The 26392-nt window shown below is 43.3% G+C and overlaps 1 protein-coding gene across 1 annotated transcript; it reads right to left on the minus strand.

Moving 5' to 3' along the window:
* Window positions 1-935: 935 nt before the first annotated feature.
* Window positions 936-18091, minus strand: LOC106601821 (neuronal pentraxin-2-like). The gene is made up of 5 exons (XM_014194217.2): window positions 17167-18091; window positions 11942-12191; window positions 7800-8044; window positions 2278-2457; window positions 936-1615 (listed from the first exon to the last, which is right to left on the minus strand). Exons 1-5 carry the CDS (start codon window positions 17611-17613, stop codon window positions 1388-1390), a joined length of 1350 nt encoding a protein of 449 aa, XP_014049692.2. The 5' UTR covers window positions 17614-18091; the 3' UTR covers window positions 936-1387.
* Window positions 18092-26392: the final 8301 nt, after the last annotated feature.

Genomic DNA, 26392 nt, shown 5'->3' on the forward strand with positions numbered 1-26392 from the left:
GTATAGTAGGTCAGGGTGTGACTAGGTGGTGATCTAGTATATCTATGTCTATGTTGTGTTCTAGTTTCTTTTTCTATGTTGGTGTTTTGTATGATTCCCAATTAGAGGCAGCTGGTAATCGTTGTCTCTCATTGGGGATCATATTTAAGTAGTTATTTTTCCCACCTGTGTTTGTGGGATCTTGTTTGTGTTTGGTTGCCTGTGTGCACGTCATGACTTCACGTTTCGTTGTTTCTTTATTGTTTTGTTTGTTTCACGGAGATTAAAAATATGTGGAACTATACTCACGCTGCGCCTTGGTCCGCTCATTACGACGAACGTGACACACAGATTATGGATAAAATCCTTCCTTGAAGGCCATCCAGTCCCATCCCATTCCAACCCACGCTCCCCCAGTGTGGAGCACAAAGCGCTGAATTCCCGGCTTCCCGCCAGTCCTCGGCAGCTTTCCGACTTTGCTTTTAACCTGCCTGGGCTGGCCGCTGCACAAAGCTGCTTGGGATGGCAGCTGCTCAAGGGGAGGAGAGGTATTAGAATAGATTTACAAGAATGTGAATGTCCTCGTCACTAATCTCTAGGGCCTTTTACACAACGAGAGCGTGCACACACCCACACACACACACAAACTGCTATTACTGTAAACACACCCACCTGTGCATGTACATATGCGCTCACACGCACACATACAGTACGCATGCATTAACTTTTGCACTCCATACTATCAGTGACAGGTCAAAACACATGCACACGTTTAAAATGACTCCAAATGAAGTCAATGGTCTATTCCACTGTTGCCTTTATATTCTATACTCATCAATAGCCCTCTCTGGAACATGGGGGTTATTTCTACTGCAAAGGAACACAAGCTCAAATAATGTACCGTAGAAGTTTGCCATGCAACTCAGAAATGGCCATCCACACAACACAATAAAAGCTTCTATGGGTTATATATTAGCTCACATTCACTGAATACAGTACAGTGCTCGATTATCAGTGTTTGAAATGCCTTAGAGAGGAGCTGTGTTCAAACATGACTCAGTCAAAAGGATATTTAGCTAAAGGAGTAAAAGAGAATACAGAGTATAGAGTCCTCAGTCTCAAGTGGGTTCTCTGTAAAATCCTCTAGTTAGAATCACGTTGGAATGGGCATGAACTTGTGAGCCATGTACTTAAGCATGGAAAATCACACCAAAACACATTGGGAAAACAAGAAGTTGACCCATTTACTAGATCTAGGTCTGTAAACAAAGGCAATACCCGTTGAGCCCTTTTTCCTCCTTGAGGGGTGTTTCTGAAGCAGCACAGAGAGCGCGGAACCAGAACCACCTCTCAAGCCTCCGGAACCTTCGGAACCCAGTGTCATAACAACGTTACACATCCAACTCCTTTACGGTTCGAACATACGGTCCTCGCAGATCTCCAATGCTGCCTTGGATGCTCCTCCCATGACTTCTACGTTGGTGTCGATCCAGGGAACAATGTTCCCGGGCATGTAGGAGGAGCAGTTGGCCATTCCCATGATGTCCACAGGCCGGAGGACCCGGTCCCACATGTTGAACTGGCTCAGCTCGCCAACGAAGGCCTGGGTGGCATCGAAACGACCCCCCACCATGTCCTGTAGAGGGAGAGGGACTGTGTTTAAAATCCCATCAGTATACAGAAACGTACGTCATAGCCTGGGTGATTCATCGTTTCTGCGTTCAACAACAATTCAAAGACATCAACAATTTTGCCAAAGCCGGAACAGAACGACAATTCAAATAAATTGTATAGTACGTCTGATAGATGAGACAGATCTATTGCTCTGCTATTGGTTTCCTCTGTGCGTCATTTCACTCTGCAATTGCAATTTTATCCATGAAAGACACACTACATGCACTGTAGCTTTCCACATAGACTAGCACCACACGTGCTGAACAAAGTAGTCCAACCAATGTGACCCAACAGCTACGTAGTGTTACATTAATGGGTCCCTATGGGAACGATCTTAATAGCGTCAGTGTTCTGTACTACATCGCCGTAGAGATAGTAAGGTGCTGTCATGGAGATATCTGTTGGAGTGTCACACTAATAATGCTCCCAATGGTGCTCTGTCAATGGTTAAGGCAGGCAGAGAGGTGAGGTAATGGTAAAGGGGTGTTGATAGCGTGACAAGAGCCTTGCCTCCCCCTTCTCACCTGTTCATCTCTCCCTCTCCAGGGGGAACACACACCCTCCCCCTCCCCCTCTCCCTCTCCATCTCTGGTGGGAGTACATCAGAGCCTGGCTGAGCCTCACCTGTTCCTGTCCCAGGATGATCACCCCTCCAGGTTTAATTGGGTGCCAGGGGGCCAGGTTCTCCCCGGTGCCCAGTCTCTCCCCGTCCTGGTACGCCTCCCAGAAGCCGTCCCGCGTCGTCCAGGTGATGCAAATGTGGTGCCAGCGGCCGTCGCTCACCGACAGGGGCAACTGGGCCACCTGGGTAAGAAGGGTGAGATGGGCAGTACAACGTTAGATGGGATTCACTTTTAATTGCAAGCCGCTCTGGATAAGAGTGTCTGCTAAATGACTCAAATGTAAATGTAGACTACTTATAGGGGCAAGGAGGGTAATTCATGATAGAGGGGCTATACTAACTGGTGCAAAAGGGGCAAGAGCATACCTGTGTTTATTCTGTTGAGCCTTTAGTCTTTGTGTGGTGAATATTAATTTCCACATAAGTCCAATTTTCACTTAGTCATGCATGGATGTCTATGGGAAACTTAGAAAAACATTCACTCAAGTGAAGGATAGGATTCCCCTTAAGAGCTTATTGTAGACTTTACTATCAGGGAGAATATCCCAGGGCAGATAGGGCAATAGAGCTCAAGTTGAACCGTACAATCTGCCGTAAGAAGCAAGAGAGCACAAGTGCTATATATCACTGGGGCAGATGGCACATTGAAGCTTTGACTGAGTCACACAACACAGGGCCAAATGGAGCAAGACAACACCAGGACTTTACAAATAGTTTATAAAGAGTAAAGTGACATAGGGACAATATACTGTAGAAATTGCAGTCATATGGGATTGCACTTTGAAAACAAGACCAGAAAGAAATAGCACAGGTTACGAAAGGTTACAACATCAGCGCTTTACCCAGACTTTACAATGACATCATGGTCCACAGAGGATTCAGCATAGGGGAGAATGGAAGTGGAAGTCATTAGCTTTATATAGAGGTTCTATATGAGCCATAGAGACCATGAAATGCAGAGGCTACTGCCAACAATTTCCTGTCTGCTCTTAATCCCTCCCATGAGAAACTAGACGCTTGACCTCCAAAGGTGTTCCAGCATATCACATTTACACTAAAGCCAATCAGCCAGAGCATTGATACTGTGGACCTAATTACTGCCCTCTAGTAATATCCCTGAGCCTTAGTCAACCTGAGGACGTTAGGTCTGATATCATACCCGGAGCCAGGAGGTTCTCCCTGACCGTGTGGCCTGGAAACAAACACAGGAACTGTTGTTTACATAGGACCTGGCCCGGCAGATTAAACAGTTGCAGAATGTCTTTTAGTCCACACCAATATTTCAATAAACATTCTCTAATCAAAGCTCTGACAAAGGCTGCGAGGCCCAAACATTTGCAAAAAATCTAATCAAATCAAATGTATTTGTCACATACACATGGTTAGCAGATGTTAACGCAAGTGTCGCGAAATGCTTGTGCTTCTAGTTCCGACCATGCAGTAATATCTAACAAGTAATATAACCTAACAATTCCACAAGAACTACCTTATACACACAAGTGTAAAGGAATGAATACGAATATGTACATAAAAATATATAAATGAGTGATGGCCGAACGGCATAGGCAAGATGCAGTAGATGGTATAGAGTACAGTATATACATATGAGATGAGTAATGTAGGGTATGAAACATATAAAGTGGCATTGTTTAAAGTGGCTAGTGATACATTACATCAAGATGGCAAGATGCAGTAGATGGTATAGAGTACAGTATATACATATGAGATGAGTAATGTAGGGTATGTAAACATTATATAAAGTGGCTAGTGATAAATTGATTACATACATTTTTCCATTATTAAAGTGGCTGGAGTTGAGTCAGTATGTTGGCAGCAGCCACTCAATGTTAGTGATGGCTGTTTAACAGTCTGATGGCCTTGAGATAGAAGCTATTTTTCAGTCTCTCAGTCCCTGCTTTGATGCACCTGTACTGACCTCGCCTTCTGGATGATAGTGGGGTGAACAGGCAGTGGCTCAGGTGGTTGTTGTCCTTGATGATCTTTTTGGCCTTCCAGTGACATCGGGTGGTGTAGGTGTCCTGGAGGGCAGGTAGTTTGCACCCGGTGATGCATTGTGCAGACCGCACCACCCTCTGGAGAGCCTTCCGGTTATGGGCGGAGCAGCTGCCGTACCATGCGGTGATACAGCTCGACAGGATGCTCTCAATTCTGCATCTGTAAAAGTTTGTGAGTGTTTTGGTGACAAGCTGAATTTCTTCAGCCTCCTGAGGTTGAAGAGGCGCTGTTGCGCCTTCTTCACCACGCTGTCTGTGTGGGTGGACCATTTCAGTTTGTTCGTGATGTGTACGCCGAGGAACTTAAAACTCTCCACCCTCTCCACTACTGTCCCGTCAATGTAGATAAGGGGCTGCTCCCTCTGCTGTTTCCTGAAGTCCACGATCATCTCCTTTGTTTTGTTGACATTGAGTGTGAGTTTATTTTCCTTACACCACACTCCGAGGGCCCTCACCTCCTCCCTGTAGGCCGTCTCGTCGATGTTGGTAATCAAGCCTACCACTGTAGTGTCGTCTGCAAACTTGATGATTGAGTTGGAGGCGTGCTTGGCCACGCAGTCGTGGGTGAACAGGGAGTACAGGGGAGGGCTAAGAACGCACCCTTGTGGGGACCCAGTGATGAGGATCAGCGGGGTGCAGATGTTGTTACCTACCCTCACCACCTGAGGGAGTTTATTTTCTATGAACGATTATTCAACATTTCCTAGAATGCACCTGCATGCAATCCTTAAAGGTGTGAGGGCATTTCACGTTTTAGATCCGACACCGTCAGGTGCAGAAAGAAATTCAATAAAACCACTCCATCCGGGCATTGACTACCCAAACCCAAACCAACCACTACATCAAAAGATGTTTTAACTACACTCTTGTCCAATAGGCAGCCAACTGCTGCGAAAGTGTTGATAAAAGAAGTTCCCTGTGGATATATTGTGGCATTAGGAAAGCTTTAAAGGACTGGTTCAATATTATTTGACCTAATCTGTATTTTGGATGTAAATGTCATCTTACAGAAGGATCCAGACACTTTTTTTTGTGATTTTACCTAGTGATTTTACTCGGTGATTTTACTTGGTGATTTTACTTGGTGATTTTACTTAGTGATTTTACCTAGTGATTTTACTTTGTGATTTTACTTGGTGATTTTACTTAGTGATTTTACCTAGTGATTTTACTTTGTGATTTTACTTTCTGATTTTACCTAGTGATTTTACTTGGTGATTTTACTTGGTGATTTTACTTAGTGATTTTACTTGGTGATTTTACTTGGTGATTTTACTTGGTGATTTTACTTGGTGATTTTACTTAGTGATTTTACCTAGTGATTTTACTTGGTGATTTTACTTTGTGATTTTACTTGGTGATTTTACTTTGTGATTTTACTTGGTGATTTTACCTAGTGATTTTACCTAGTGATTTTACTTAGTGATTTTACTTGGTTTTAAGAAACATAGCGCACCTGGAATAGACTTTATCATTGCTCGTACTGCAGTATGGGGGCTCCGGAAAAACAACGGCTCCAAAAACACCCAAGTAAGTCCTTTTAGAAACGGCAAACCTCTCAATATAGTGATGTAGGTCTTTAGATGTTGTACACATTAAATTACGCATTTACAAACTTTATCCACAAAGTTATTCCATTTTATGCAACTCGAGCGGTTTCCGTTACCAGCTGTGCTACACAGAGAAGTATGTTTCTCAAAACCAAGTGAAATTGCTACAGTATCTGGGCCCTTCTAAAACATGCCATTTACATCCAAACTAGAGATACGGTTCTATAATAGTGAACGAATCCTTTAACTCCTTACAGAAGCCAAAATAATGAGATACAATGGGAATGTGGAATGGATTTGATCCAGGGCAGATTTTCTCTCTATCTTTAATGAATCTCATTTTGGAGCACTAGAGCATCTGCACCAGATGAATGGTGTACCATTGACAAAAGAACATGGTGTAACATTCTAACCTTAAACTGTTGATTATATTACCAGGAATAACCATGCAGACCTGGGTCGTGTTAGTTAGGTTTTAAAACATTTTGATACGAAAATTTGTGTTATATTCATGATTTTATCTTCTCTCACACATACAGTCTCTGACCCTCTCTTTCCTCCTCTCTCACACTCACTGAGACTTTCATTGGTTCCTCTGTTCTCTGGTGCTGTATTGCTTCCTCTGTTCTCTGGTGCTGTATTGGTTCCTCTGTTCTCTGGTGCTGTATTGGTTCCTCTGTTCTCTGGTGCTGTATTGGTTCCTCTGTTCTCTGGTGCTGTATTGGTTCCTCTGTTCTCTGGTGCTGTATTGGTTCCTCTGTTCTCTGGTGCTGTATTGGTTCCTCTATTCTCTGGTGCTGTATTGGTTCCTCTGCTCTCTGGTGCTATATTGCTTCCTCTGTTCTCTGGTGTTGTATTGGTTCCTCTGTTCTCTGGTGCTGTATTGGTTCCTCTATTCTCTGGTGCTGTATTGGTTCCTCTGTTCTCTGGTGCTATATTGCTTCCTCTGTTCTCTGGTGCTGTATTGGTTCCTCTGTTCTCTGGTGCTGTATTGGTTCCTCTATTCTCTGGTGCTGTATTGGTTCCTCTGTTCTCTGGTGCTATATTGCTTCCTCTGTTCTCTGGTGCTGTATTGGTTCCTCTGTTCTCTGGTGCTGTATTGGTTCCTCTGTTCTCTGGTGCTGTATTGGTTCCTCTATTCTCTGGTGCTGTATTGGTTCCCTCTTCTATCTTCCTGTACACTCTGCTCCTGTTCCCCCCTCCCTTCTCTCTCTCTCTTCATTTCTAGTGTTTGTCTGACATACACACATGTATAATGCATGGTGAAACCAGAACTGTGGGGAAAACTGTCTCTGTCAATAAACCAGATGCCCAACACAAACCCAAATCCAACCCCACAACTGAAAAAAGCCCACCCTACTTCACTTCAGCCAAACTCAATTCCCTCTGAGCCCCTAGGTTCAGTTATCCAGCAGTAACGCACAGAACAAATAACTATTAGTGTTGTCTATTCAAACACCACGATTGCCATGGTTGTATTCCTTTGAAGACAGAAACCGATGAAATATTAATTGTAGCATCTTTTTGAGCACATTGGAAATTGTCTTCCTTCAAAAAGCATTGGTTAACAAGCGGGGAAAGTGTCTGATTTTCAGTATTAAATGTAAATATTGAAGCGACCTTAAGCCAACCTAGGACCCTCGACAAGAGATGTGGGCCTCTTGGTGTAACGGCCATGGTGTTGCGTTGATAGTCGCTGGACCCAGGTTCAAGAAACTGTTGGATCTACCCCCTGAAAACAGACTGGAAGGACTACAACATGACTCCATTTCAGTTCCTTTTCTGTGCTGGCTTGATCGTTCTGTGTCTATTCAATCGTCACAGATTGTTTTTGTAATAGAACATGCACAATGATACATGCTCAACTGTAACCAAGTTCTTTAGAGTAAATTAGTCTTTCGTCGCCATAGCCCAGGAGTTGTTTTTGTAATGGACAATCAATAAAAGACTAGGACTTACTTTGTCGTTGACCAACAGCTCTATGGGGTTGTTGCCCCACTCGATGAGCACTATTTCATTGGCCTGTCCTGGCACCCCGTAGGAGAAGGGGGTTCCTATACCAGGGCTGGCGCTGGACTTCAGCCACATACACACTGTGAAGGCATACATCTCAGGGAGACTCTTCTTGATGCGTCCGTACAGGTAGTTGGTGCGCAGGGGGAGAGACACCTTGAAATCCTCGGGCGACTTAAATGCGTTGTTACCTGAAGACAAACAGAGGTGTGAAAATGATTAGATAATGATTAGATAGAGGTAGTATCCATCACTTTCATCGGTCATGACCTGCACTTTTCACAAACACCACCGTGTCTGAGTCTGCCCACATAGGGGGCTCTTATTGAACCATTGGTTACTATGGAAAGCAAGCCGATGATAGTAGTAACCCAACAGTGCATCATCCAAAGTAGACAGACAGCCTTCCACTGTTAGTACCGTCTACTACCACTGTCTACTACCACTGTCTACTACCACTGTCTACTACCACTGTCTACTACCACTGTCTACTACCACTGCCTACTACCACTGTCTACTACCACTGAATACTACCACTGTCTACTACCACTGTCTACTACCACTGTCTACTACCACTGCCTACTACCACTGTCTACTACCACTGTCTACTACCACTGCCTACTACCACTGTCTACTACCACTGTCTACTACCACTGCCTACTACAACTGTCTACTACCACTGCCTACTACCACTGCCTACTACCACTGTCTACTACCACTGAATACTACCACTGTCTACTACCACTGTCTACTACCACTGCCTACTACCACTGTCTACTACCACTGTCTACTACCACTGCCTACTACCACTGTCTACTACCACTGTCTACTACCACTGCCTACTACCACTGTCTACTACCACTGCCTACTACCACTGCCTACTACCACTGTCTACTACCACTGAATACTACCACTGTCTACTACCACTGTCTACTACCACTGTCTACTACCACTGCCTACTACCACTGTCTACTACTACTGCCTACTACCACTGTCTACTACCACTGTCTACTACCACTGTCTACTACCACTGAATACTACCACTGAATACTACCACTGAATACTACCACTGTCTACTACCACTGAATACTACCACTGAATACTACCACTGAATACTACCACTGTCTACTACCACTGTCTACTACCACTGCCTACTACCACTGCCTACTACCACTGCCTACTACCACTGTCTACTACCACTGTCTACTACCACTGCCTACTACCACTGCCTACTACCACTGTCTACTACCACTGCCTACTACCACTGCCTACTACCACTGCCTACTACCACTGTCTACTACCACTGCCTACTACCACTGTCTACTACCACTGCCTACTACCACTGCCTACTACCACTGTCTACTACCACTGTCTACTACCACTGCCTACTACCACTGTCTACTACCACTGCCTACTACCACTGTCTACTACCACTGTCTACTAACACTGTCTACAACCACTCTCTACTACCACTGAATACTACCACTGTCTACTACCACTGTCTACTACCACTGTCTACTACCACTGCCTACTACCACTGCCTACTACCACCGCCTACTACCACCGTCTACTACCACCGTCTACTACCACCGTCTACTACCACCGCCTACTACCACCGCCTACTACCACCGTCTACTACCACCGTCTACTACCACTGAATACTACCACTGTCTACTACCACCGTCTACTACCACCGTCTACTACCACTCTCTACTACCACTGAATACTACCACTGAATACTACCACTGCCTACTACCACTGTCTACTACCGCCGTCTACTACCACCGTCTACTACAACTGTCTACTACCACTGTCTACTACCACTGCCCTCTATAAAGCTAATGAACAAGAATGGGTAGTGGGCCGCTGACTTTGACGATGTTGGACTGTCGTAAATTGGCTGTAAGGGTTCGATGTTGGACTGTCGTAAATTGGCTGTAAGGGTTCGATGTTAGTGATGTTGATGGTGATGATGACAGTGGCGGTCGGTGCCGTTTAAGATGAGGGAGGACAATTCATTTTTTGAATTGGCCTTATTTATGTTACAGCATATTAGATGACTGTCATTCATATTCCATTCACCCAGTTCAATGTAACATCCATAGGTTTAAGCTACTAAATTATGCTAACATTTTTCCTGTACCCATCATGAGGTTGCTACAACCTAGCCTATGAATTAAAGTAGGTGCACACAGGTCGAAGGAAAGATTTGAGGTGACAGACAGTGACACATGGACAGACAGTGACACATTCAATACAGCCTTGCACAATCTTGCCTGTATCTAGCTGATCTAGGGTGTAATCATTAGTCTAACAGTTGCAAACGAGAGTTTCTATTGGACAAATTCAGGTATGTTTACCCCCGTTTTGTTCTGTTTGCTTTATTTGGCGGAATGTTAACTTTCATAGCCATATACAAACATCTTGTTGTATTCCTTCTCACATCTATGTGCTCTCCTCCTCTCACCTTTTCCCTTCGCTTGTGGACTTCAATGCACAACACATCATCTGTCTGTGATCAGGCCAAAAAATCTTTCCAAGCCAAACATTCATATCATAACCACTACACACAGCCTACTTCGTTGTCACCATATTAGCTAATGTAACGTCAGAGTCAATATAGCTAATGTAAATAACGTGTTAGTAAACCTGCTACAATCATGCAGTACTGTGGACAGTTAGGAAGCAGGTTAGCAGTTACACTGGCGGGCCCCGGTGGCAATACATTTGTAAAACCAAAAGGTTACCTTGACTTGGAAGAGTTCCAGTGTTGGATAGTCATACCCAGCTAGCTAACATACTGTAGCATCCCTCTGAGTCGGGTGTTTGAGTAGACTAAACTAGCTAGCTGCATTTGCAAGTATAAAAATAATGATGAATTATAGCTCTCTCTTTCTCTCTCTCTCTCTCTCTCTCTCTCTGTCTCTCTCGCTCCTCCTTCATTTTTTAAGAAATGAATTAGCCTAGGTAAAAAAATGTGTCACCCATACATAAAATGTATACACGCATAACGTAAGTTGCTTTGGACAAAAGCTGCTGCTAAATGGCATACATTATGATGATGATAGAGCATTAATACAAATGTGGATGGGCACTGGTTGGTGGAAGTATAACAGCTTGTATTGTTTCCAGTCTTAATTGAAACATTGATGAGGTGTCAGTAAAACAGCATATTGTTTACACATCTGTTACAGTGAGAGCGAGAGAGAATCAGAGACAGTCTGTCTTTCTGGAAGCAGTGAGATGAGAGTGAGAGCAAAAGAGAGAGAAACACAGAGAAGAATGCAAGAAAATAATGAATTAGAGGGAGAGAGGGGCAGAATCAAAATGAGAAGACTCGGGTGCATGGAGAGAGCCTGATCAATGACAGGCATCGGATGGTCAGACGGTCTCTGCCTCCCCACCCAAATCTCAGCATAAGTCTCTGCTGCTATAGTAACAGCTATTGGGGATCCCGAATAAACAAAATAATGTATGTGTGTTGTAGTATACAAAATAAGGAGGAAGAGGCAGTCACAGTCAGCATGTGAGTGGTTGGGTCTGTAGTCAAAGGAGGATCGAGAGGGATGATGAGGTCCCTGAATTTCTCTCCAGCTATTTTCTGATCTCCAACAGAGAGAGAAAATAAGCAAGGAAGAGAGAGAGAGAGAGAGAGAGAGAGAGAGAGAGAGAGAGTCAAAGAAAGAGAAACAGCAAGAGAAGGCCACAGAGAGAGGATGCAGGGGGAGGTGAGTTTAGGGGACCTGCTAAAATAGAGGGAGAAAGGGAGTGAGGGTGGGAACGAGGGGAGTGAGGGTGAGAACGAGGGGAGTGAGGGTGGGAACGAGGGGAGTGAGGGGGAATAAACCCTCTACTCTCCAGCTCTGTGATCCCCTCTAGCCTGGGTAAATAAAGATGGAGACTGAGAAAAAGTAAAAGAGCAAGATAGAATGAGGAAAAAAAGAGGGTGAGAACGAGAACTACAGCTCTCTTTACATCTCTCCAGCTCTGTGATCCTCTGGGCTGGGTAAATAAAGATGGCGACTGAGAAAGAGTGTGGATGAGAAATAGTAAGATTGAGGGAGGGTCAGTGAGAACATATCCCTTACTTCTCTCCAGCTCTGTGATCCTCTCCAGCAGTGAGGTGAGGGTGCTCTCGGTACGCTGACGGTGGGCAGCCGTCTCGTTGTACAGCTGGCTCTTCTCTTCCTCCAGCTCGGCCACCTTCCTCAGAAGCTGGCCCTCTAGGGCCCCCAAACGGTGCTTCAGCAGCTCCCGCAGCTCCGCCGGTAGGGGCCCCACTGCATTCCCACCCGCACCTGCTGCTGCTGCTGACGTGTTGGCACGCAACTGCTGCTGCTGTGGTGGAGGGAGGAGAGAGAGAGTTAATCCCCGATCCGGACGTTCTGTCGTTCAGTCACAGGTTCTGTTCTGCTGTGTTCAGAGTGGAGGTAGGATCAAGGAACAGGGACAATATATATGTTGGGGAGGTCCTTTCAGGGACCCGTTGGAGTAATAATTAAGTGCATCACCCCAAACACAAAAACAAATAAACACAAGCACACTTTTGAAAATCATTCATTTGAATTAGTCCTGCTTATTTATGAGGGGTCTAACCCCAGAGGATGAAATTTGCCTTAAGATGGGTGCATAAGATTTTGAGAGTTATAAAAAAAATTGATGGAATAACCTATATCACTGATTTTTTTGTCATGTATTAAGCATATATGTGGAGAGAGAGAGGAAGAGAGAGAGAAGGAAAGAGAGAGAAATATATATATACAGTTGAAGTCGGAAGTTTACATCCACTTAGGTTGGAGTCATTAAAACTCGTTTTTCAACCACTCCACAAATTTCTTGTTCACAAACTATAGTTTTGGCAAGTCGGTTAGGACATCTACTTTGTGCATGACACAAGTAATTTTTTCCAACAATTGTTTACAGACATATTATTTCAGTTATAATTCACTGTATCACAATTCCAGTGGGTCAGAGTTGTACATACACTAAGATGACTGTGCCTTTAAACAGCTTGGAAAATTACAGAAAATGATGTCATAGCTTTAGAAGCTTCTGATAGGCTAACTGACATCATTTGAGTCAATTGGAGGTGTACCTGTGGATGTATCTCAAGGCCTACCTTCAAACTCAGTGCCACTTTGCTTGACATCATGGGAAAATCAAAAGAAATCAGCCAAGACCTCAGAAAACAAATTGTAGACCTCTACAAGTCTGTTTCATCCTTGGGAGCAATTTTCAAATGCCCGAAGATACCACGTTCATCTGTACAAACAATAGTACGCAAGTATAAACACAATGGGACCACGCAGCCGTCATACCGCTCAGGAAGGAGACGCGTTCTGTCTCCTAGAGATGAATGTACTTTGGTGCGAAAAGTGCAAATCAATCCCAGAACAACAGCAAATGACCGTGTGAAGATGCTGGGGGAAACAGGTACAAAAGTATCTATATACACACAGTAAAACAAGGCCTATATTGACATAACCTGAAAGGCCGCTCAGCAAGGAAGCCACTGCTCCAAAACCGGCATAAAAAAATCCAGACTACGGTTTGCAACTGCACATGGGGACAAAGATTGTACTTTTTGGAGAAATGTTGTCTGGTCTGATGAAACAAAAATACAACTGTTTGGCCATAATGACCATTGTTATATTTGGAGGAAAAAGGGGGAGGCTTGCAAGCCGAAGAACAGCATCCCAACCGTGAAGCACGGGGGTGGCAGCATCCTGTTGTGGGGGTGCTTTGCTGCAGGAGGGACTGGTGCACTTCGCAAAATAGATGGCATCATGAGGAAAGAAAATGATGTGGATATATTGAAGCAACATCTCAAGACATGAGTCAGGAAGTTAAAGCTTGGTCGCGAATGGGTCTTCCAAATGGACAATGACCCCAAGCATACTTCCAAAGTTGTGGCAAAATGGCTTAAGGACAACAAAGTCAAGGTATTGGGGTGGCCATCACAAAGCCCTGACCTCAATACTATAGAATATTTGTGGGCAGAACTGAAAACGTGTGTGCAAGCAAGAAGGCCTACAAACCTGATTCAGTTACACCAGCTCTGTCAGGAGGAATGGTACAGAATTCACCCAACTTATTGTGGGAAGCTTGTGGAAGGCTACCCAAAACGTTTGACCCATGTTAAACAATTTAAAGGCAATGCTACCAAATACTAATTGAGTGTAACTTCTGACCCACTGGGAATGTGATGAAAGAAATAAAAGCTGAAATAAACCATTCTCTACTATTATGCTGACATTTCGCATTCTTAAAATAAAGTGGTGATCCTAACTGACCTAAGACAGGGCATTTTTACTAGGATTAAATGTCACAATGAATTGTGAAAAACTGAGTTTAAATGTATTTGGCTAAGGTGTATGTAAACTTCCGACTTCAATTGTGTGTATTATATATATATATATATATATATTCAGTTAAAACAATTACATTAAAGTGCAATAGGAAATAAATAGGTTTACATCTCTCTCTCTCTCTCTCTCTCTCTCTCTCTCTCTATATATATATATATATATACACTGCTCAAAAAAATAAAGGGAACACTTAAACAACACAATGTAACTCCAAGTCAATCACACTTCTGTGAAATCAAACTGTCCACTTAGGAAGCAACACTGATTGACAATAAATTGCACATGCTGTTGTGCAAATGGAATAGACAACAGGTGGAAATTATAGGCAATTAGCAAGACACCCCCAATAAAGGAGTGGTTCTGCAGGTGGAAACCACAGACCACTTCTCAGTTCCTATGCTTCCTGGCTGATGTTTTGGTGACTTTTGAATGCTGGCGGTGCTTTCACTCTGGTGGTAGCATGAGACAGAGTCTACAACCCACACAAGTGGCTCAGGTAGTGCAGCTCATCCAGGATGGCACATCAATGCGAGCTGTGGCAAGAAGGTTTGCTGTGTCTGTCAGCGTAGTGTCCAGAGCATGGAGGCGCTACCAGGAGACAGGCCAGTACATCAGGAAACGTGGAGGAGGCCGTAGGAGGGCAACAACCCAGCAGCAAGACCGCTACCTCCGTCTTTGTGCAAAGAGGAGCAGGAGAAGCACTGCCAGAGCCCTGCAAAATGACCTCCAGCAGGCCACAAATGTGCATGTGTCTGCTCAAACGGTCAGAAACAGACTCCATGAGGGTGGTATGAGGGCCCGACGTCCACAGGTGGGGGTTGTCCTTACAGCCCAACACCGTGCAGCACGTTTCGCATTTGCCAGAGAACACCAAGATTGGCAAATTCGCCACTTGCGGCCTGTGCTCTTCACAGATGAAAGCAGGTTCACACTGAGCACGTGACAGACGTGACAGAGTCTGGAGACGCCGTGGAGAACGTTCTTCTGCCTGCAACATCGTCCAGCATGACCGGCTTGGCGGTGGGTCAGTCATGGTGTGGGGTGGCATTTCTTTGGGGGGCCGCACAGCCCTCCATGTGCTCGCCACAGGTAGCCTGACTGCCATTAGGTACCGAGATGAGATCCTCAGACCCCTTGTGAGACCATATGCTGGTGCGGTTGGCCCTGGGTTCCTCCTAATGCAAGACAATGCTAGACCTCATGTGGCTGGAGTGTGTCAGCAGTTCCTGCAAGAGGAAGGCATTGATGCTATGGACTGGCCTGCCCGTTCCCCAGACCTGAATCCAATTGAGCACATCTGGGACATCATGTCTCGCTCTATCCACCAACGCCACGTTGCACCACAGACTGTCCAGGAGTTGGCGGATGCTTTAGTCCAGGTCTGGGAGGAGATCCCTCAGGAGACCATCCGCCACCTCATCAGGAGCATGCCCAGGCGTTGTAGGGAGGTCATACAGGCACGTGGAGGCCACACACACTACTGAGCCTCATTTTGACTTGTTTTAAGGACATTACATCAAAGTTAGATCAGCCTGTAGTGTGGTTTTCCACTTTAATTTTGAGTGTGACTCCAAATCCAGACCTCCATGGGTTGATAAATTGGATTTCCATTGATTATTTTTGTGTGATTTTGTTGTCAGCACATTCAACTATGTAAAGAAAAAAGTATTTAATACGATTATTTCTTTCATTCAGATCTAGGATGTGTTGTTTAAGTGTTCCCTTTATTTTTTGGAGCAGTATATATATATATACTGCTAAAACAATTATATTAAAGTGCATATATATATATATATATATATATATATATATATATATATATATATATATATATATATATTGCACTTTAATATAATTGTTTTAGTAGTTTTATTCCACACTGTGCAATCATGTATTATATCTACTAACGACATAAAGGATTGGTGCTTATAGATAAAGGCTACATCAGCCGCAAACGGATTGCACAGTTACAATAACATACATGACCTCAATATTATCAGAGAGATACGGGCTGCGTCTCAAATAGCATCCTTTCCCTTGTAGTGCGCTATAAAGGTAACAGGGTGCCATTTGGGATGCAGCCAGAGATATGATCATCATGAAGCCATGTGAGACCAGCACACTCATTCACTGGCACCAGAAAAAAATTATATCTGTGTGATTGTGATTATGCCAGGGGCTGCCACTCCCACATGACTTTGATTGTGACGACAAAATAATAGATTAATGAGATGAATCACCTTAACTAACCAAGCTGTGGGCATCATAGAATTAGAATTGGATTCTATGGTGGGCATACCCACAATAGGCCTTTTTTTCTTCGTCTGTTTGCTGGATCGATAGGACCTCCTCCGTGATACAGTGGATACAAAGCCAGGGGAAATGTTTGTATGATTTGTGACATAAATTGCACAAGCAGTTGGAAAAATGACAAGACTGCGTGTGGTGCCGCATGGAAAAATTAATATGAATTATTGAAAATACACATCTCTGCTCGACTTCTCCACGGATGGTGCCTGACACTTTTGACACCAATTTATGTGTGCTGATTGTCTATTCATATCAGCTGCTTTGATTCATCAAGGATAAGCAGCATGCTTCTGACATACTACACTACATTACCCTTTGGTGTTAAGGAAGAGTAAGTGGGTAGTGTATTTTCGTGTAGGCTACATTCAGTATCAGACATGTCTGGTGTGGTGGGTGCTATACATTTGTGGTGAAAAGGTAAAAGGGCTGAGTAACCTCCATACACAATGTAAGAGCGATATGAAAAGCATGATCATTATAATTTACTGTAGCTATAACCACAAACATCCATATTCATATAGGGGTATATTCATATATTAACCTCCATACAAAAATGTTACAGTGTATAATAATAAAAAAGACATTTGACATGAATGATATCATTTACTGTAGCCACTACAGCCTCCTTATCTCACCTCCAGATTTTCCAACCGACCCTTGAGCCCCTGCATGGTCTTTCCCAGCTGGTCTATAGTTTCCGTGGGGTCCCTGGGAAGGTCTCCCATTGTGTTCTTACTGTAGTCCTTCCGCCTGGAGCTCTGGCCCCTGGACCTGCCCGCAGAGTCCTCCGCGGCCGCCTCGCAGCGGGCCAGTTTGGAGTTCAGCTCCTTTATTGTGCCCTGCTGACTCACGATAGTCTCCTTCTGCTGGAGGATGGTCTCTCGGAGTTGGAGGATGGTGTTCCGTAGCTCGTCCTCCACGGGGCTGGTGCTCTGCACGCGGTTACCGTTGGGCTCGAACGAGCAGCTAGGGTCGGCGCCCGCCGGGATGGCGGAGCAGAAGAAGCGGCTACCTGTCGCATCCTGAGCGCGCACCGTGCGTCCACTCACTAGGTATAAAAGTCCAACTAAGAAAGCCAGCATGCCGGATACGAGCACAGATTCCTTGTATGTTTGGAAAACTCCTCCTCACGAAATTAATGTTCTTCGTTGAATCACATCGATAGGTTAAATAGCCTAGTCTAAACTCTTGTATTCAACACCAAAACGCACAATAACATAAATCAGATGGTAGACATAGTTCTGGACTTCGGAACTGACACGAGATCACTTACTAAAGTCAACAGAACTAAAGTCTGAGAGCTGCAATCAAATACTGTCATAAGCCATCCAACAACATAATGATAAATGCCCTAGTCGCAAATGGCATAGAGCAATCCGTGTTCCCTCTCCAATCCTAAATAATTTAATAGTAAGGCAATTTTAATTTTACCGAAAGAAAGTTACTATCCCGGTAAAAGGTGTAGAATTGATTCTAGTCACGAAGTTGTTGCAGGTTGTTGCTGCTCGGAAAGGTTTCTCTCCGCACAGTCCATGGTGCTGAAAAGACAGCGACCTAGCTTCAACAGATTAATATGGGGCGCGCGCGCGGGCCGGGGCGCTCCCGCTCATCATCATCTGTTCAGGCTCGCTGAGATTCGGACCACGTCATCATCGGATCCCAGCACAGACGAGTCATGCTTTGGCTTGTGAGTTCTGTTCGATCTGTTTGTGAAAAGAATGCGCGGAGTTTCAGAAATGAACACCATCCCGTGCATGCCAAAGTGTTTTGGATGAGGTCTCTAATATCGTGAGTGCAATGTGAGAGCCTTTATCTAGTCTAAAGTAGTCAACAGTGAGTTCGGTTTGGAAATTAAATTAGGTTTCTTGTCAGTCCATAGCCTCTTACAGCACACATGTATTTTCTAACGATGTACTAATGCAGTTAATATGAATGTTTAATAGAATTGAGGTTCAGTACTCATGGAGACTTTCCCCCACTTGAATGGCATGGTCAGACAGTGAGTAGGCTATAGGTTGTAATGATAGGTCTACATATAGCCATCCCTCCTAGACTTAACATGTCAAATGTCAGTATTTTTCTGCTGGAGTATGTAGTTAGAGCTGCCAGGTACCAGCATAGCCCCTGGAAGTAGGGGTCCTGAGGGGGCTACAGCACATTTACAAGAAAACATGAATAAACCCCCAAACTACTTCCTGCAGCTATGCGTGCCAGTCTGTGAGCAATTTAACTAGAGGCTGTACTTATCCTGTATAGTTTGAGTGTACATTTGAGTAAAAGAAAAGTCAAACTTGTAGTTTGAGTCAGTAAAATCTGTGACCTCTGTTTCGGTTGTAGTCAACCTCTATCCTGCAGGTAACTACCAAAATAATGGAAACACTTGGAGGAAATGAAGGATACAAAGTAGATTGAAAACAGGTTCTTCCCCACAGGTGTGGTTCCTGAGTTAATTAAAACCTGTTGGGGCTCGGGGGCAGTATTGAGACATTTTGAAAAAAATATGTGCCCATTTTTAACTGCCTCCTACACCAACTCAGAAGCTAGGATATGCATATTATTAACACATTCGGATAGAAAACACTCTGAATTTTCTAAAACAGTTTGAATGGTGTCTGTAAGTATAACAAAATTCATATTGCAGGCAAAAACCTGTGAAAAATAGATCAAAAAAAAATGTGAATTTTGTGACTGTACTATTTAGTGTCATTGTTTTATAGATACCATAGTGAGAAAGGATTCATTTCGCAACACCTACGGCTTCCACTAGATGTCAACGATCTTTATAAAGTTGTTTGAAGCGTCTATGATAAACAGAGAGAAAATTAGAATCCAAGGAAGTTGACATGTCATCACTTCATTTTTTTGCACCTGCGCATAAATCTGAGAAACGTGAGTTTTGTCTTCATTGTTTATCTAGACATAGGATAGGTTGTGTGAAAATATTACTGATGTTTAACGTTAAAAATGGACCAAAAGATTAATGCTAAACAACATTTGACATGTTTGAACGAACATAAATAGATTATTTACTAGGTTTTTTTAGCTTTTCGGGCGTGATTTTACAGTCCCCCCACCACGTTTTGTGGGAGCATAAAGAACGCTAAGTACTTGGTGTTATTTGGACATAAATTATGAACTTTGTCAAAAGAAACCACATTTGTTCCGGACCTGGGATGGCTTCCGGACCTGGGATGCCTGCCTTCTGATGGAGATAATCAAAGGTAAGGGGATATTTACAATGTTATTATCGATTTTAGATGATGCTAACTGTATAGCATAGCCTGTTGTTCTTAGCATAGCACCCCGTTTATTGCAAAATGTGATTTCCCAGTAAAGTTATTTTGAGATCTGGCCCTTCGGTAGCAATTACGACATGATAATATATTATTCTTTGAATGACAATATTATAATTTACCAATGTTTTCGAATAGTAATTTTGTTATGTTCACCGGAAGCATTACAGAGAAGAAAAAAATCTGAATTTCACGCTACTGTAAAATGCTGTTTTTGGATATAAATATGAACTTGATGGAACAAAAAATGCATGTATTGTATAACATAATGTCCTAGGAGTGTCATCTGATGGAGATTGACAAAAGTTAGTGCATAATTCAAGCTGGTTTCTGCTTTTGGTGACGCCTGACCTTGAATTGAAAATGGATGTTTGTACTTTTGTGGCTATGTACTGTCCTAACATAATCTAACTTTATGCTTTTGCCGTAAAGCCTCTTTGAAAATCGAAACAATGTGGTTAGATTAAGGAGATGTTTATCATTTAAATTGTGTAAAATAGTTGATTGTTTGAGAAATGGAAATTATTAGATTTTTGATGTTTTGAATTTCCAGCCTTGTTAGCAATCCCGGCTCGGGGTTCATTGCTAACCTGTAGCCCCAACAGGTTTTAAACAAGTAACATCCCATCATCCTGTCTCAGTCACCAGATCTCAACCCAGTTGAACTGTTTCTGGAGCGGTGCCTGAGACAGCATTTTCCACCACCATCAACAAAACATCAAATTATGGAATTTCACGTAGAAGAATGGTGTCTCATCCCTCCAATAGAGTTCTAGACATTCCAAGGCTGAACATGATTGGTGAGCTTACGAGCAGAGAAGAGTGAAAGGGAGAACTCTGACAGGCTACATTGTCTTACGCCAGATAGCGCAACAATTCCACCTGCATGGATCTGTCTCATATCTCGCGAAGACTCATGGAATTGATCAAAAGTAGTTGGGCTACAATGTGCTTTCTAACACTCAACAATATTACCTAGGTGACATCCCTTAATGAACCCCATCTCATCCTCAAAACAGGCTGAGTTCATCTAAACTAGAGCAGTTCATCTGTTAATAATGTTGATGTGTTTTTGGTGAGGAAGTCTTAGTCGCAGCGTTTTACATCTAGCTAAGGGGTTTTGTGTATCAAGGCGCAGTATTTCTGAAGTTTGATAATATGCACGAAAGGTAGCTTAAATTTGTCCAACATTAGTTTGCTAGCTGATCCAGTCACACGGAGCCAGTCACACTACCTAGTGCTGCACACAAAATGCTGAATGCTTCCACCAATCAGTTGAGGGATGAGCTTCGGGTAGGAGTGACGTCATCTGACATAAGTCGATGGATAGGCAACACCGACAGGATCACCAGGGGACTGGCTGCCACTGTGACTCTGTGACAACCTTATCCAGATGAGGTAAAGAACACTATCTGCTCTCTCTCTTCCTCTTTATCTCTTTCTCTCTCCCTCTACCTTCTCTCTGCAGTCTTTTTCTCTCTCTCCCTCTATCTGCTCTGTCTGTCTGTCTCTCTGTCTCTCTTTCTCTGTACCTGCCCCCCCCCTCTCTCTATCTATCTTTCACTCTCTGTCTTTCTGGAAGTGCAGTTAAGTGGAGAGGAAGTTCAGCAACTCTTGGAGGACATTCTGAATGGACCACCGAGACAGAGACGGGATGACAATGTCAACTTGGTCTCTCTGATTAAAGTAGCTCCTTGATATTAAGTGGTGGCGGTAAAACCTCTTTCCCAGAAAGCTTCATATTCATTCATTATGTAATCCCAATTTGGATGTTTTTTCTCTCTTTGATATAAATAGTTAATTTTTCATTTGTTTTGTAAAGCCCTATGGATTCCATATGAACTTTGATAATTCAGTAATGCATATTTTGCCAATGTAATTGCCTCAAGTAAGTTTGTTTCAAAACTATTCTGATAAACTGTACTTCACTCTTGGCGGAGATCTTTGTGGGCTATACTCGGCCTTGTCTTAGGACGGTAAGTTGGTGGTTGGAGACATCCCTCTAGTGGTGTGGGGGCTGTGCTTTGGCAAAGTGGGTGGGGTTATATCCTGCCTGTTTGGCCCTGTCCGGGGGTATCATCGGATGGGGCCACAGTGTCTTCTGATCCCTCCTGTCTCAGCCTCCAGTATTTATGCTGCAGTAGTTTATGTGTCGGGGGGCTAGGGTCAGTCTGTTACATCTGGTGTATTTCTCTTGTCTTATCCGGTGTTCTGTGTGAATTTAAATATGCTCTCTCTAATTCTCTCTTTCTCTCAGAGGACCTGAGCCCTAGGACCATGCCTCAGGACTACCTGGCATGATGACTCATTGCTCTTCCCAGTCCACCTGGCTGCTCCAGTTTCAACTGTTCTGCCTGCGGCTATGGAACCCTGACCTGTTCACCGGACGTACTTGTTGCACCCTCGACAACTACTATGATTATTATTATTTGACCATGCTGGTTATTTATGAACATTTTAACATCTTGACCATGTTCTGTTATAATATCCACCCGGCACAGCCAGAAGAGGACTGGCCACCCCTCATAGCCTGGTTCCTCTCTAGGTTTCTTCCTAGGTTTTTGGCCTTTCTAGGGAGTTTTTCCTAGCCACCGTGCTTCTTTCACATGCATTGCTTGCTGTTTGGGGTTTTAGGCTGGGTTTCTGTACAGCACTTTGAGATATCAGCTGATGTACGAAGGGCTATATAAATACATTTGATTTGATTTAGTGAATGCGTACATTCCTTGCATTTTTTTTTTTGTACTGGCCCCCCGTGGGAATTGAACCCACAACCCTGGCGTTGCACACACCATGCTGGCATTGCAAACAACATTCTCTACCAACTGAGCTACAGGGAAGACCATGTCACTGATGGAGTGCTGAGGTTTAGAGGGTCTACACTAGAAGTTCATGGTTATAGGAGGAAGGTATATAGTGTGTGCAATTAAGCTTGGAATGTGCTGAGTGCAGGGAAGCAATTGCATGTGGCAGGCATTGATAAGAGGAGAGAGCCATGGATTAGTGATTGAGGGGGGTTGAGGTCAGGTCAGGTCACCTTAAGGGAGAAATAAAAGTTTATGGCCCGTATCACTGGTGTCCTGCCTAGCAGTAAACAACGATGTTTGCACAGATGGGTAGGAGGAGACTCAGTCAATGAGGAATGGTTAAATATCAGTGCTTGTGTGAAAATGTTTTTGTCTAATACAGCTGTATTGATCCTCTTGTTAAGCTTTCATAATGTCTGTTGAGTTTTTACTCTGAGAATTAGAACCTAACAACGCGAATGAATAATCTATCTTCGATGTCAAGCTTTCACTTTCTCAGAAAAAACAGGATTCATGTGAAAACAACACGACAGAACACACACCTTCCTTACACACCGCCCAGAAGTGGGAAACTAACCGAATACAGATTAAAGCACAAGTTGCTCTTTAACATAAACTACAGAGGGGACCTGATGACACAAACACGCTGGGTTTGGGAATGACTTGAGCACGTGTGCATCAGTCATGGCATTTTTATACTGCCATCACATTGGGTGTACTGTAGTTAGTAGGACAGCATCACTGAGAGATAGTCAGATTGATTTTTCAAAAGGCTGCAGTGGTCTTTGATATTGAGTATGGCATGGAACCGAGGCAGCAGCAGCGATACCGTTAACACTACCTTTCCGAATAACAGGGAAAAATAACACCATATCCTTGTTTACTGAGAAGACTGGAGAAGTATCAAGGGTGTCGTGTGTATACAGCGTTCACCTTCAAAGATCAGTCTGGACGTTGCGTGCTTTCAGAGTTCAGAAAGGAAACACCACGTGCACAATTAACCATTTATTAGAAAAGATTACATTAGTCTTGGAGTTAGACTCTGCTCCTTCAGGGTAGCTTACTGACAGAGTGAAGCGTCATATAAAGATGATAAAATAACTACAGGCAGTGAGCACGATATGCTATACCAAATCCCCTGAAGGAAGAAACCCAGAACCTAGACAGGTGGTGTCATAATCTTCGTCGTCTGAAGAGGAGAAATCATCGGACCAATATGCAGCGGGTATATAGCTCATCTTCTTTTTATTAGAAGGAAAAAAACACTTACACAAAACAAACGACGAAAACCAGTCCCGTAAGGTGCACTGTCTATACAATGAAACAACCACCCACAAAACACAAGAGAAAACTAACCCAACTTAATATGGCCTCCAATTAGAGGCAACGACAACCAGCTGCCTCTAATTGGAGGTCCTACCAAAACCAACATAGACATAGAAAAGCTAGATAGAAACATAGAAATAGAAAAACTAGAACATAACCTAAAAACCCTGAAACACACAAACCAAACACCCCCTGCCACGCCCTGACCAAACTACAATAACAAATAACCCCTTTTACTGGTCAGGACGTGACAGGTGGGGGCTGGGGTGGTGGTGGGATATCAGAAAACAGCAAACAGCTAGTTACTGCAGCAATGGCAATGGCAGCAAGAGACACCAGCGCATGCGTGTGCTTGACATCCGGCATGGAGGAAGCATGTGTAATCTGGGCAACTTTAATACACCCCATGTACTGTAAGTAGCACGTAAATGGGAATCCAATTGGTGCAATATCTGCTGATGAGATCAGCTGACACCACCACACTCGGCTTTCCCATCTGAACTGGCTCCTTTTTATTAATAAAAAAAAATGTTTTTTTTTATTGAATATCCAAAACAAATACAATATACTTGCAGTGAAGCCGCTCAACAACTATACCATACCAGTCATCCAACAGACTCCCATTCAGAGCGACACACAGAAGCATCCAAGGTCAACGCCCTGCTCAAGGGTACGTCGACAGATCTCCCACAAGGCCAAAAACAGAGACCCGAACCCTCCAAGATCCCCCCACAGTTCCCCAATAGCTGCCCCTCAACCATCCGAAACCCCTCCCACAGTCCCCCCCCCAAGAAAAAAATAAAAATATATATATAATTCTTCCATTCCCCACCCCCAAGAACCCCCCCAATGCACCAACAACCAAGAAAATTGACTAAAGAAGAAAGAAAAGACAAAGAAAAACAGACAACAACAATGCAAAAAAAGCAAAGGACATCAAGTACAACTAACATCATAACAGCAAGGCCAACTGTATATGTTTCAGGGCATATCTGGCACTATTTACATGTGTGTGTGTGTCCGTGTATGTGTGCATTTCAATGAGAGCGTGTGTATATGCATGTGTACAAACACCTGCCTCAGACAAACCAGCATTAACTGTAAAAACACTGCCCCTCAGTGTCATTCCAACTTACTTTTTGTTTTATTTCAACTTTATTTTTTATACTTTTATCTTTGACCTTCATTCTATCTCCCGCCCAGCAACTCCACTCCCACTTGTCTCCAATTCCACATCCCAACCCTCAGCTTCCCTTAGCCCATCCCACCTATCTCTGCTGGCCACCCTCTTTGGATTTCTATGCAACATATATCTTTCAACTATGCTGTGATGTTTAATGTACAATTTCAATCTACCTAATCGAATAGAATCCACAGATTGCGAGTTGAAGGTAAATACTTTTACTAAGAGTATTAGTATATTACTAAATTACTTTCCAGATCTCCTAACAGTACTATTTCTAGGGTCAATTTTACATCAATGCTATGCATTTTCAGCCAATCCTGAATCTGAGACAGAAACAGGCTACCTGAGGGCAATACCAAAATAAACGGTCTATTGATTCTGTATCCTCACAACAAAATCTGCAGAGCTTCAATGATTTTATGCCCCAAATATTCAACATTTTGTTGGTTGTAAGAATTCAATAAAACATTTTTTGTTGAAAAGCACAACATTTTGCAATGTTTTATATATATTTTTTTTAATTTGACCTTTATTTAACTAGGCAAGTCAGTTAAGAACAAATTCTTATTTTCATTGACAGCCTAGGAACAGTGGGTTAACTGCCTTGTTCAGGGGTAGAACAACAGATTTTTACCTTGTCAGCTCGGGGATTCAATCTTGCAACCTTTTGGTTACTAGTCCAACGCTCTAACTACTAGGCTACCTGCCGCCTCAAATATATCAACTCATACACCCTGTACCATGGAATCGGTACATCAAAAATCTCTTCCCAACTATTTTGCAATCTGTATGGTACAGTTGTCAACATCCTGGTCCTCAAATGAAACTGGTATACTTTCCTATTTATGCTATTTTTGTTCCTCCGCCAGATTTGATCCTTTATATTGGGCAGACAGACCAGTATTGGGCAGACTTTATATTGGGCAGACTCCTCCCGCTGCCACCTGCCTCCTCCATTTTTGGGGTAATGCTGTAATCAATTGGTTGTACTCTTTGATTGAGCAGACCTTCCCATACAATTCTGATAACTCCATTAAAGACATAACTCTAACGTTCCAATTTACAATATCATTTAACTACAAAATACCCTTTTCAAACATCTTTTCCATAAATACAGGTATTTTATCAACCAGCACATTTGAGCTCAGCCATAATATTTGCTGTAATATTTGTTCTATCTTTTCAGGGGGATGAAATTGAAATTATAGCCAGCTTTGCAATGCTTGTTTGAAAAAGAGAGATATTTGAA

Source organism: Salmo salar, chromosome ssa03 (genome assembly GCF_905237065.1).
Source record: "Salmo salar chromosome ssa03, Ssal_v3.1, whole genome shotgun sequence".
Lineage (NCBI taxonomy): Eukaryota > Metazoa > Chordata > Actinopteri > Salmoniformes > Salmonidae > Salmo > Salmo salar.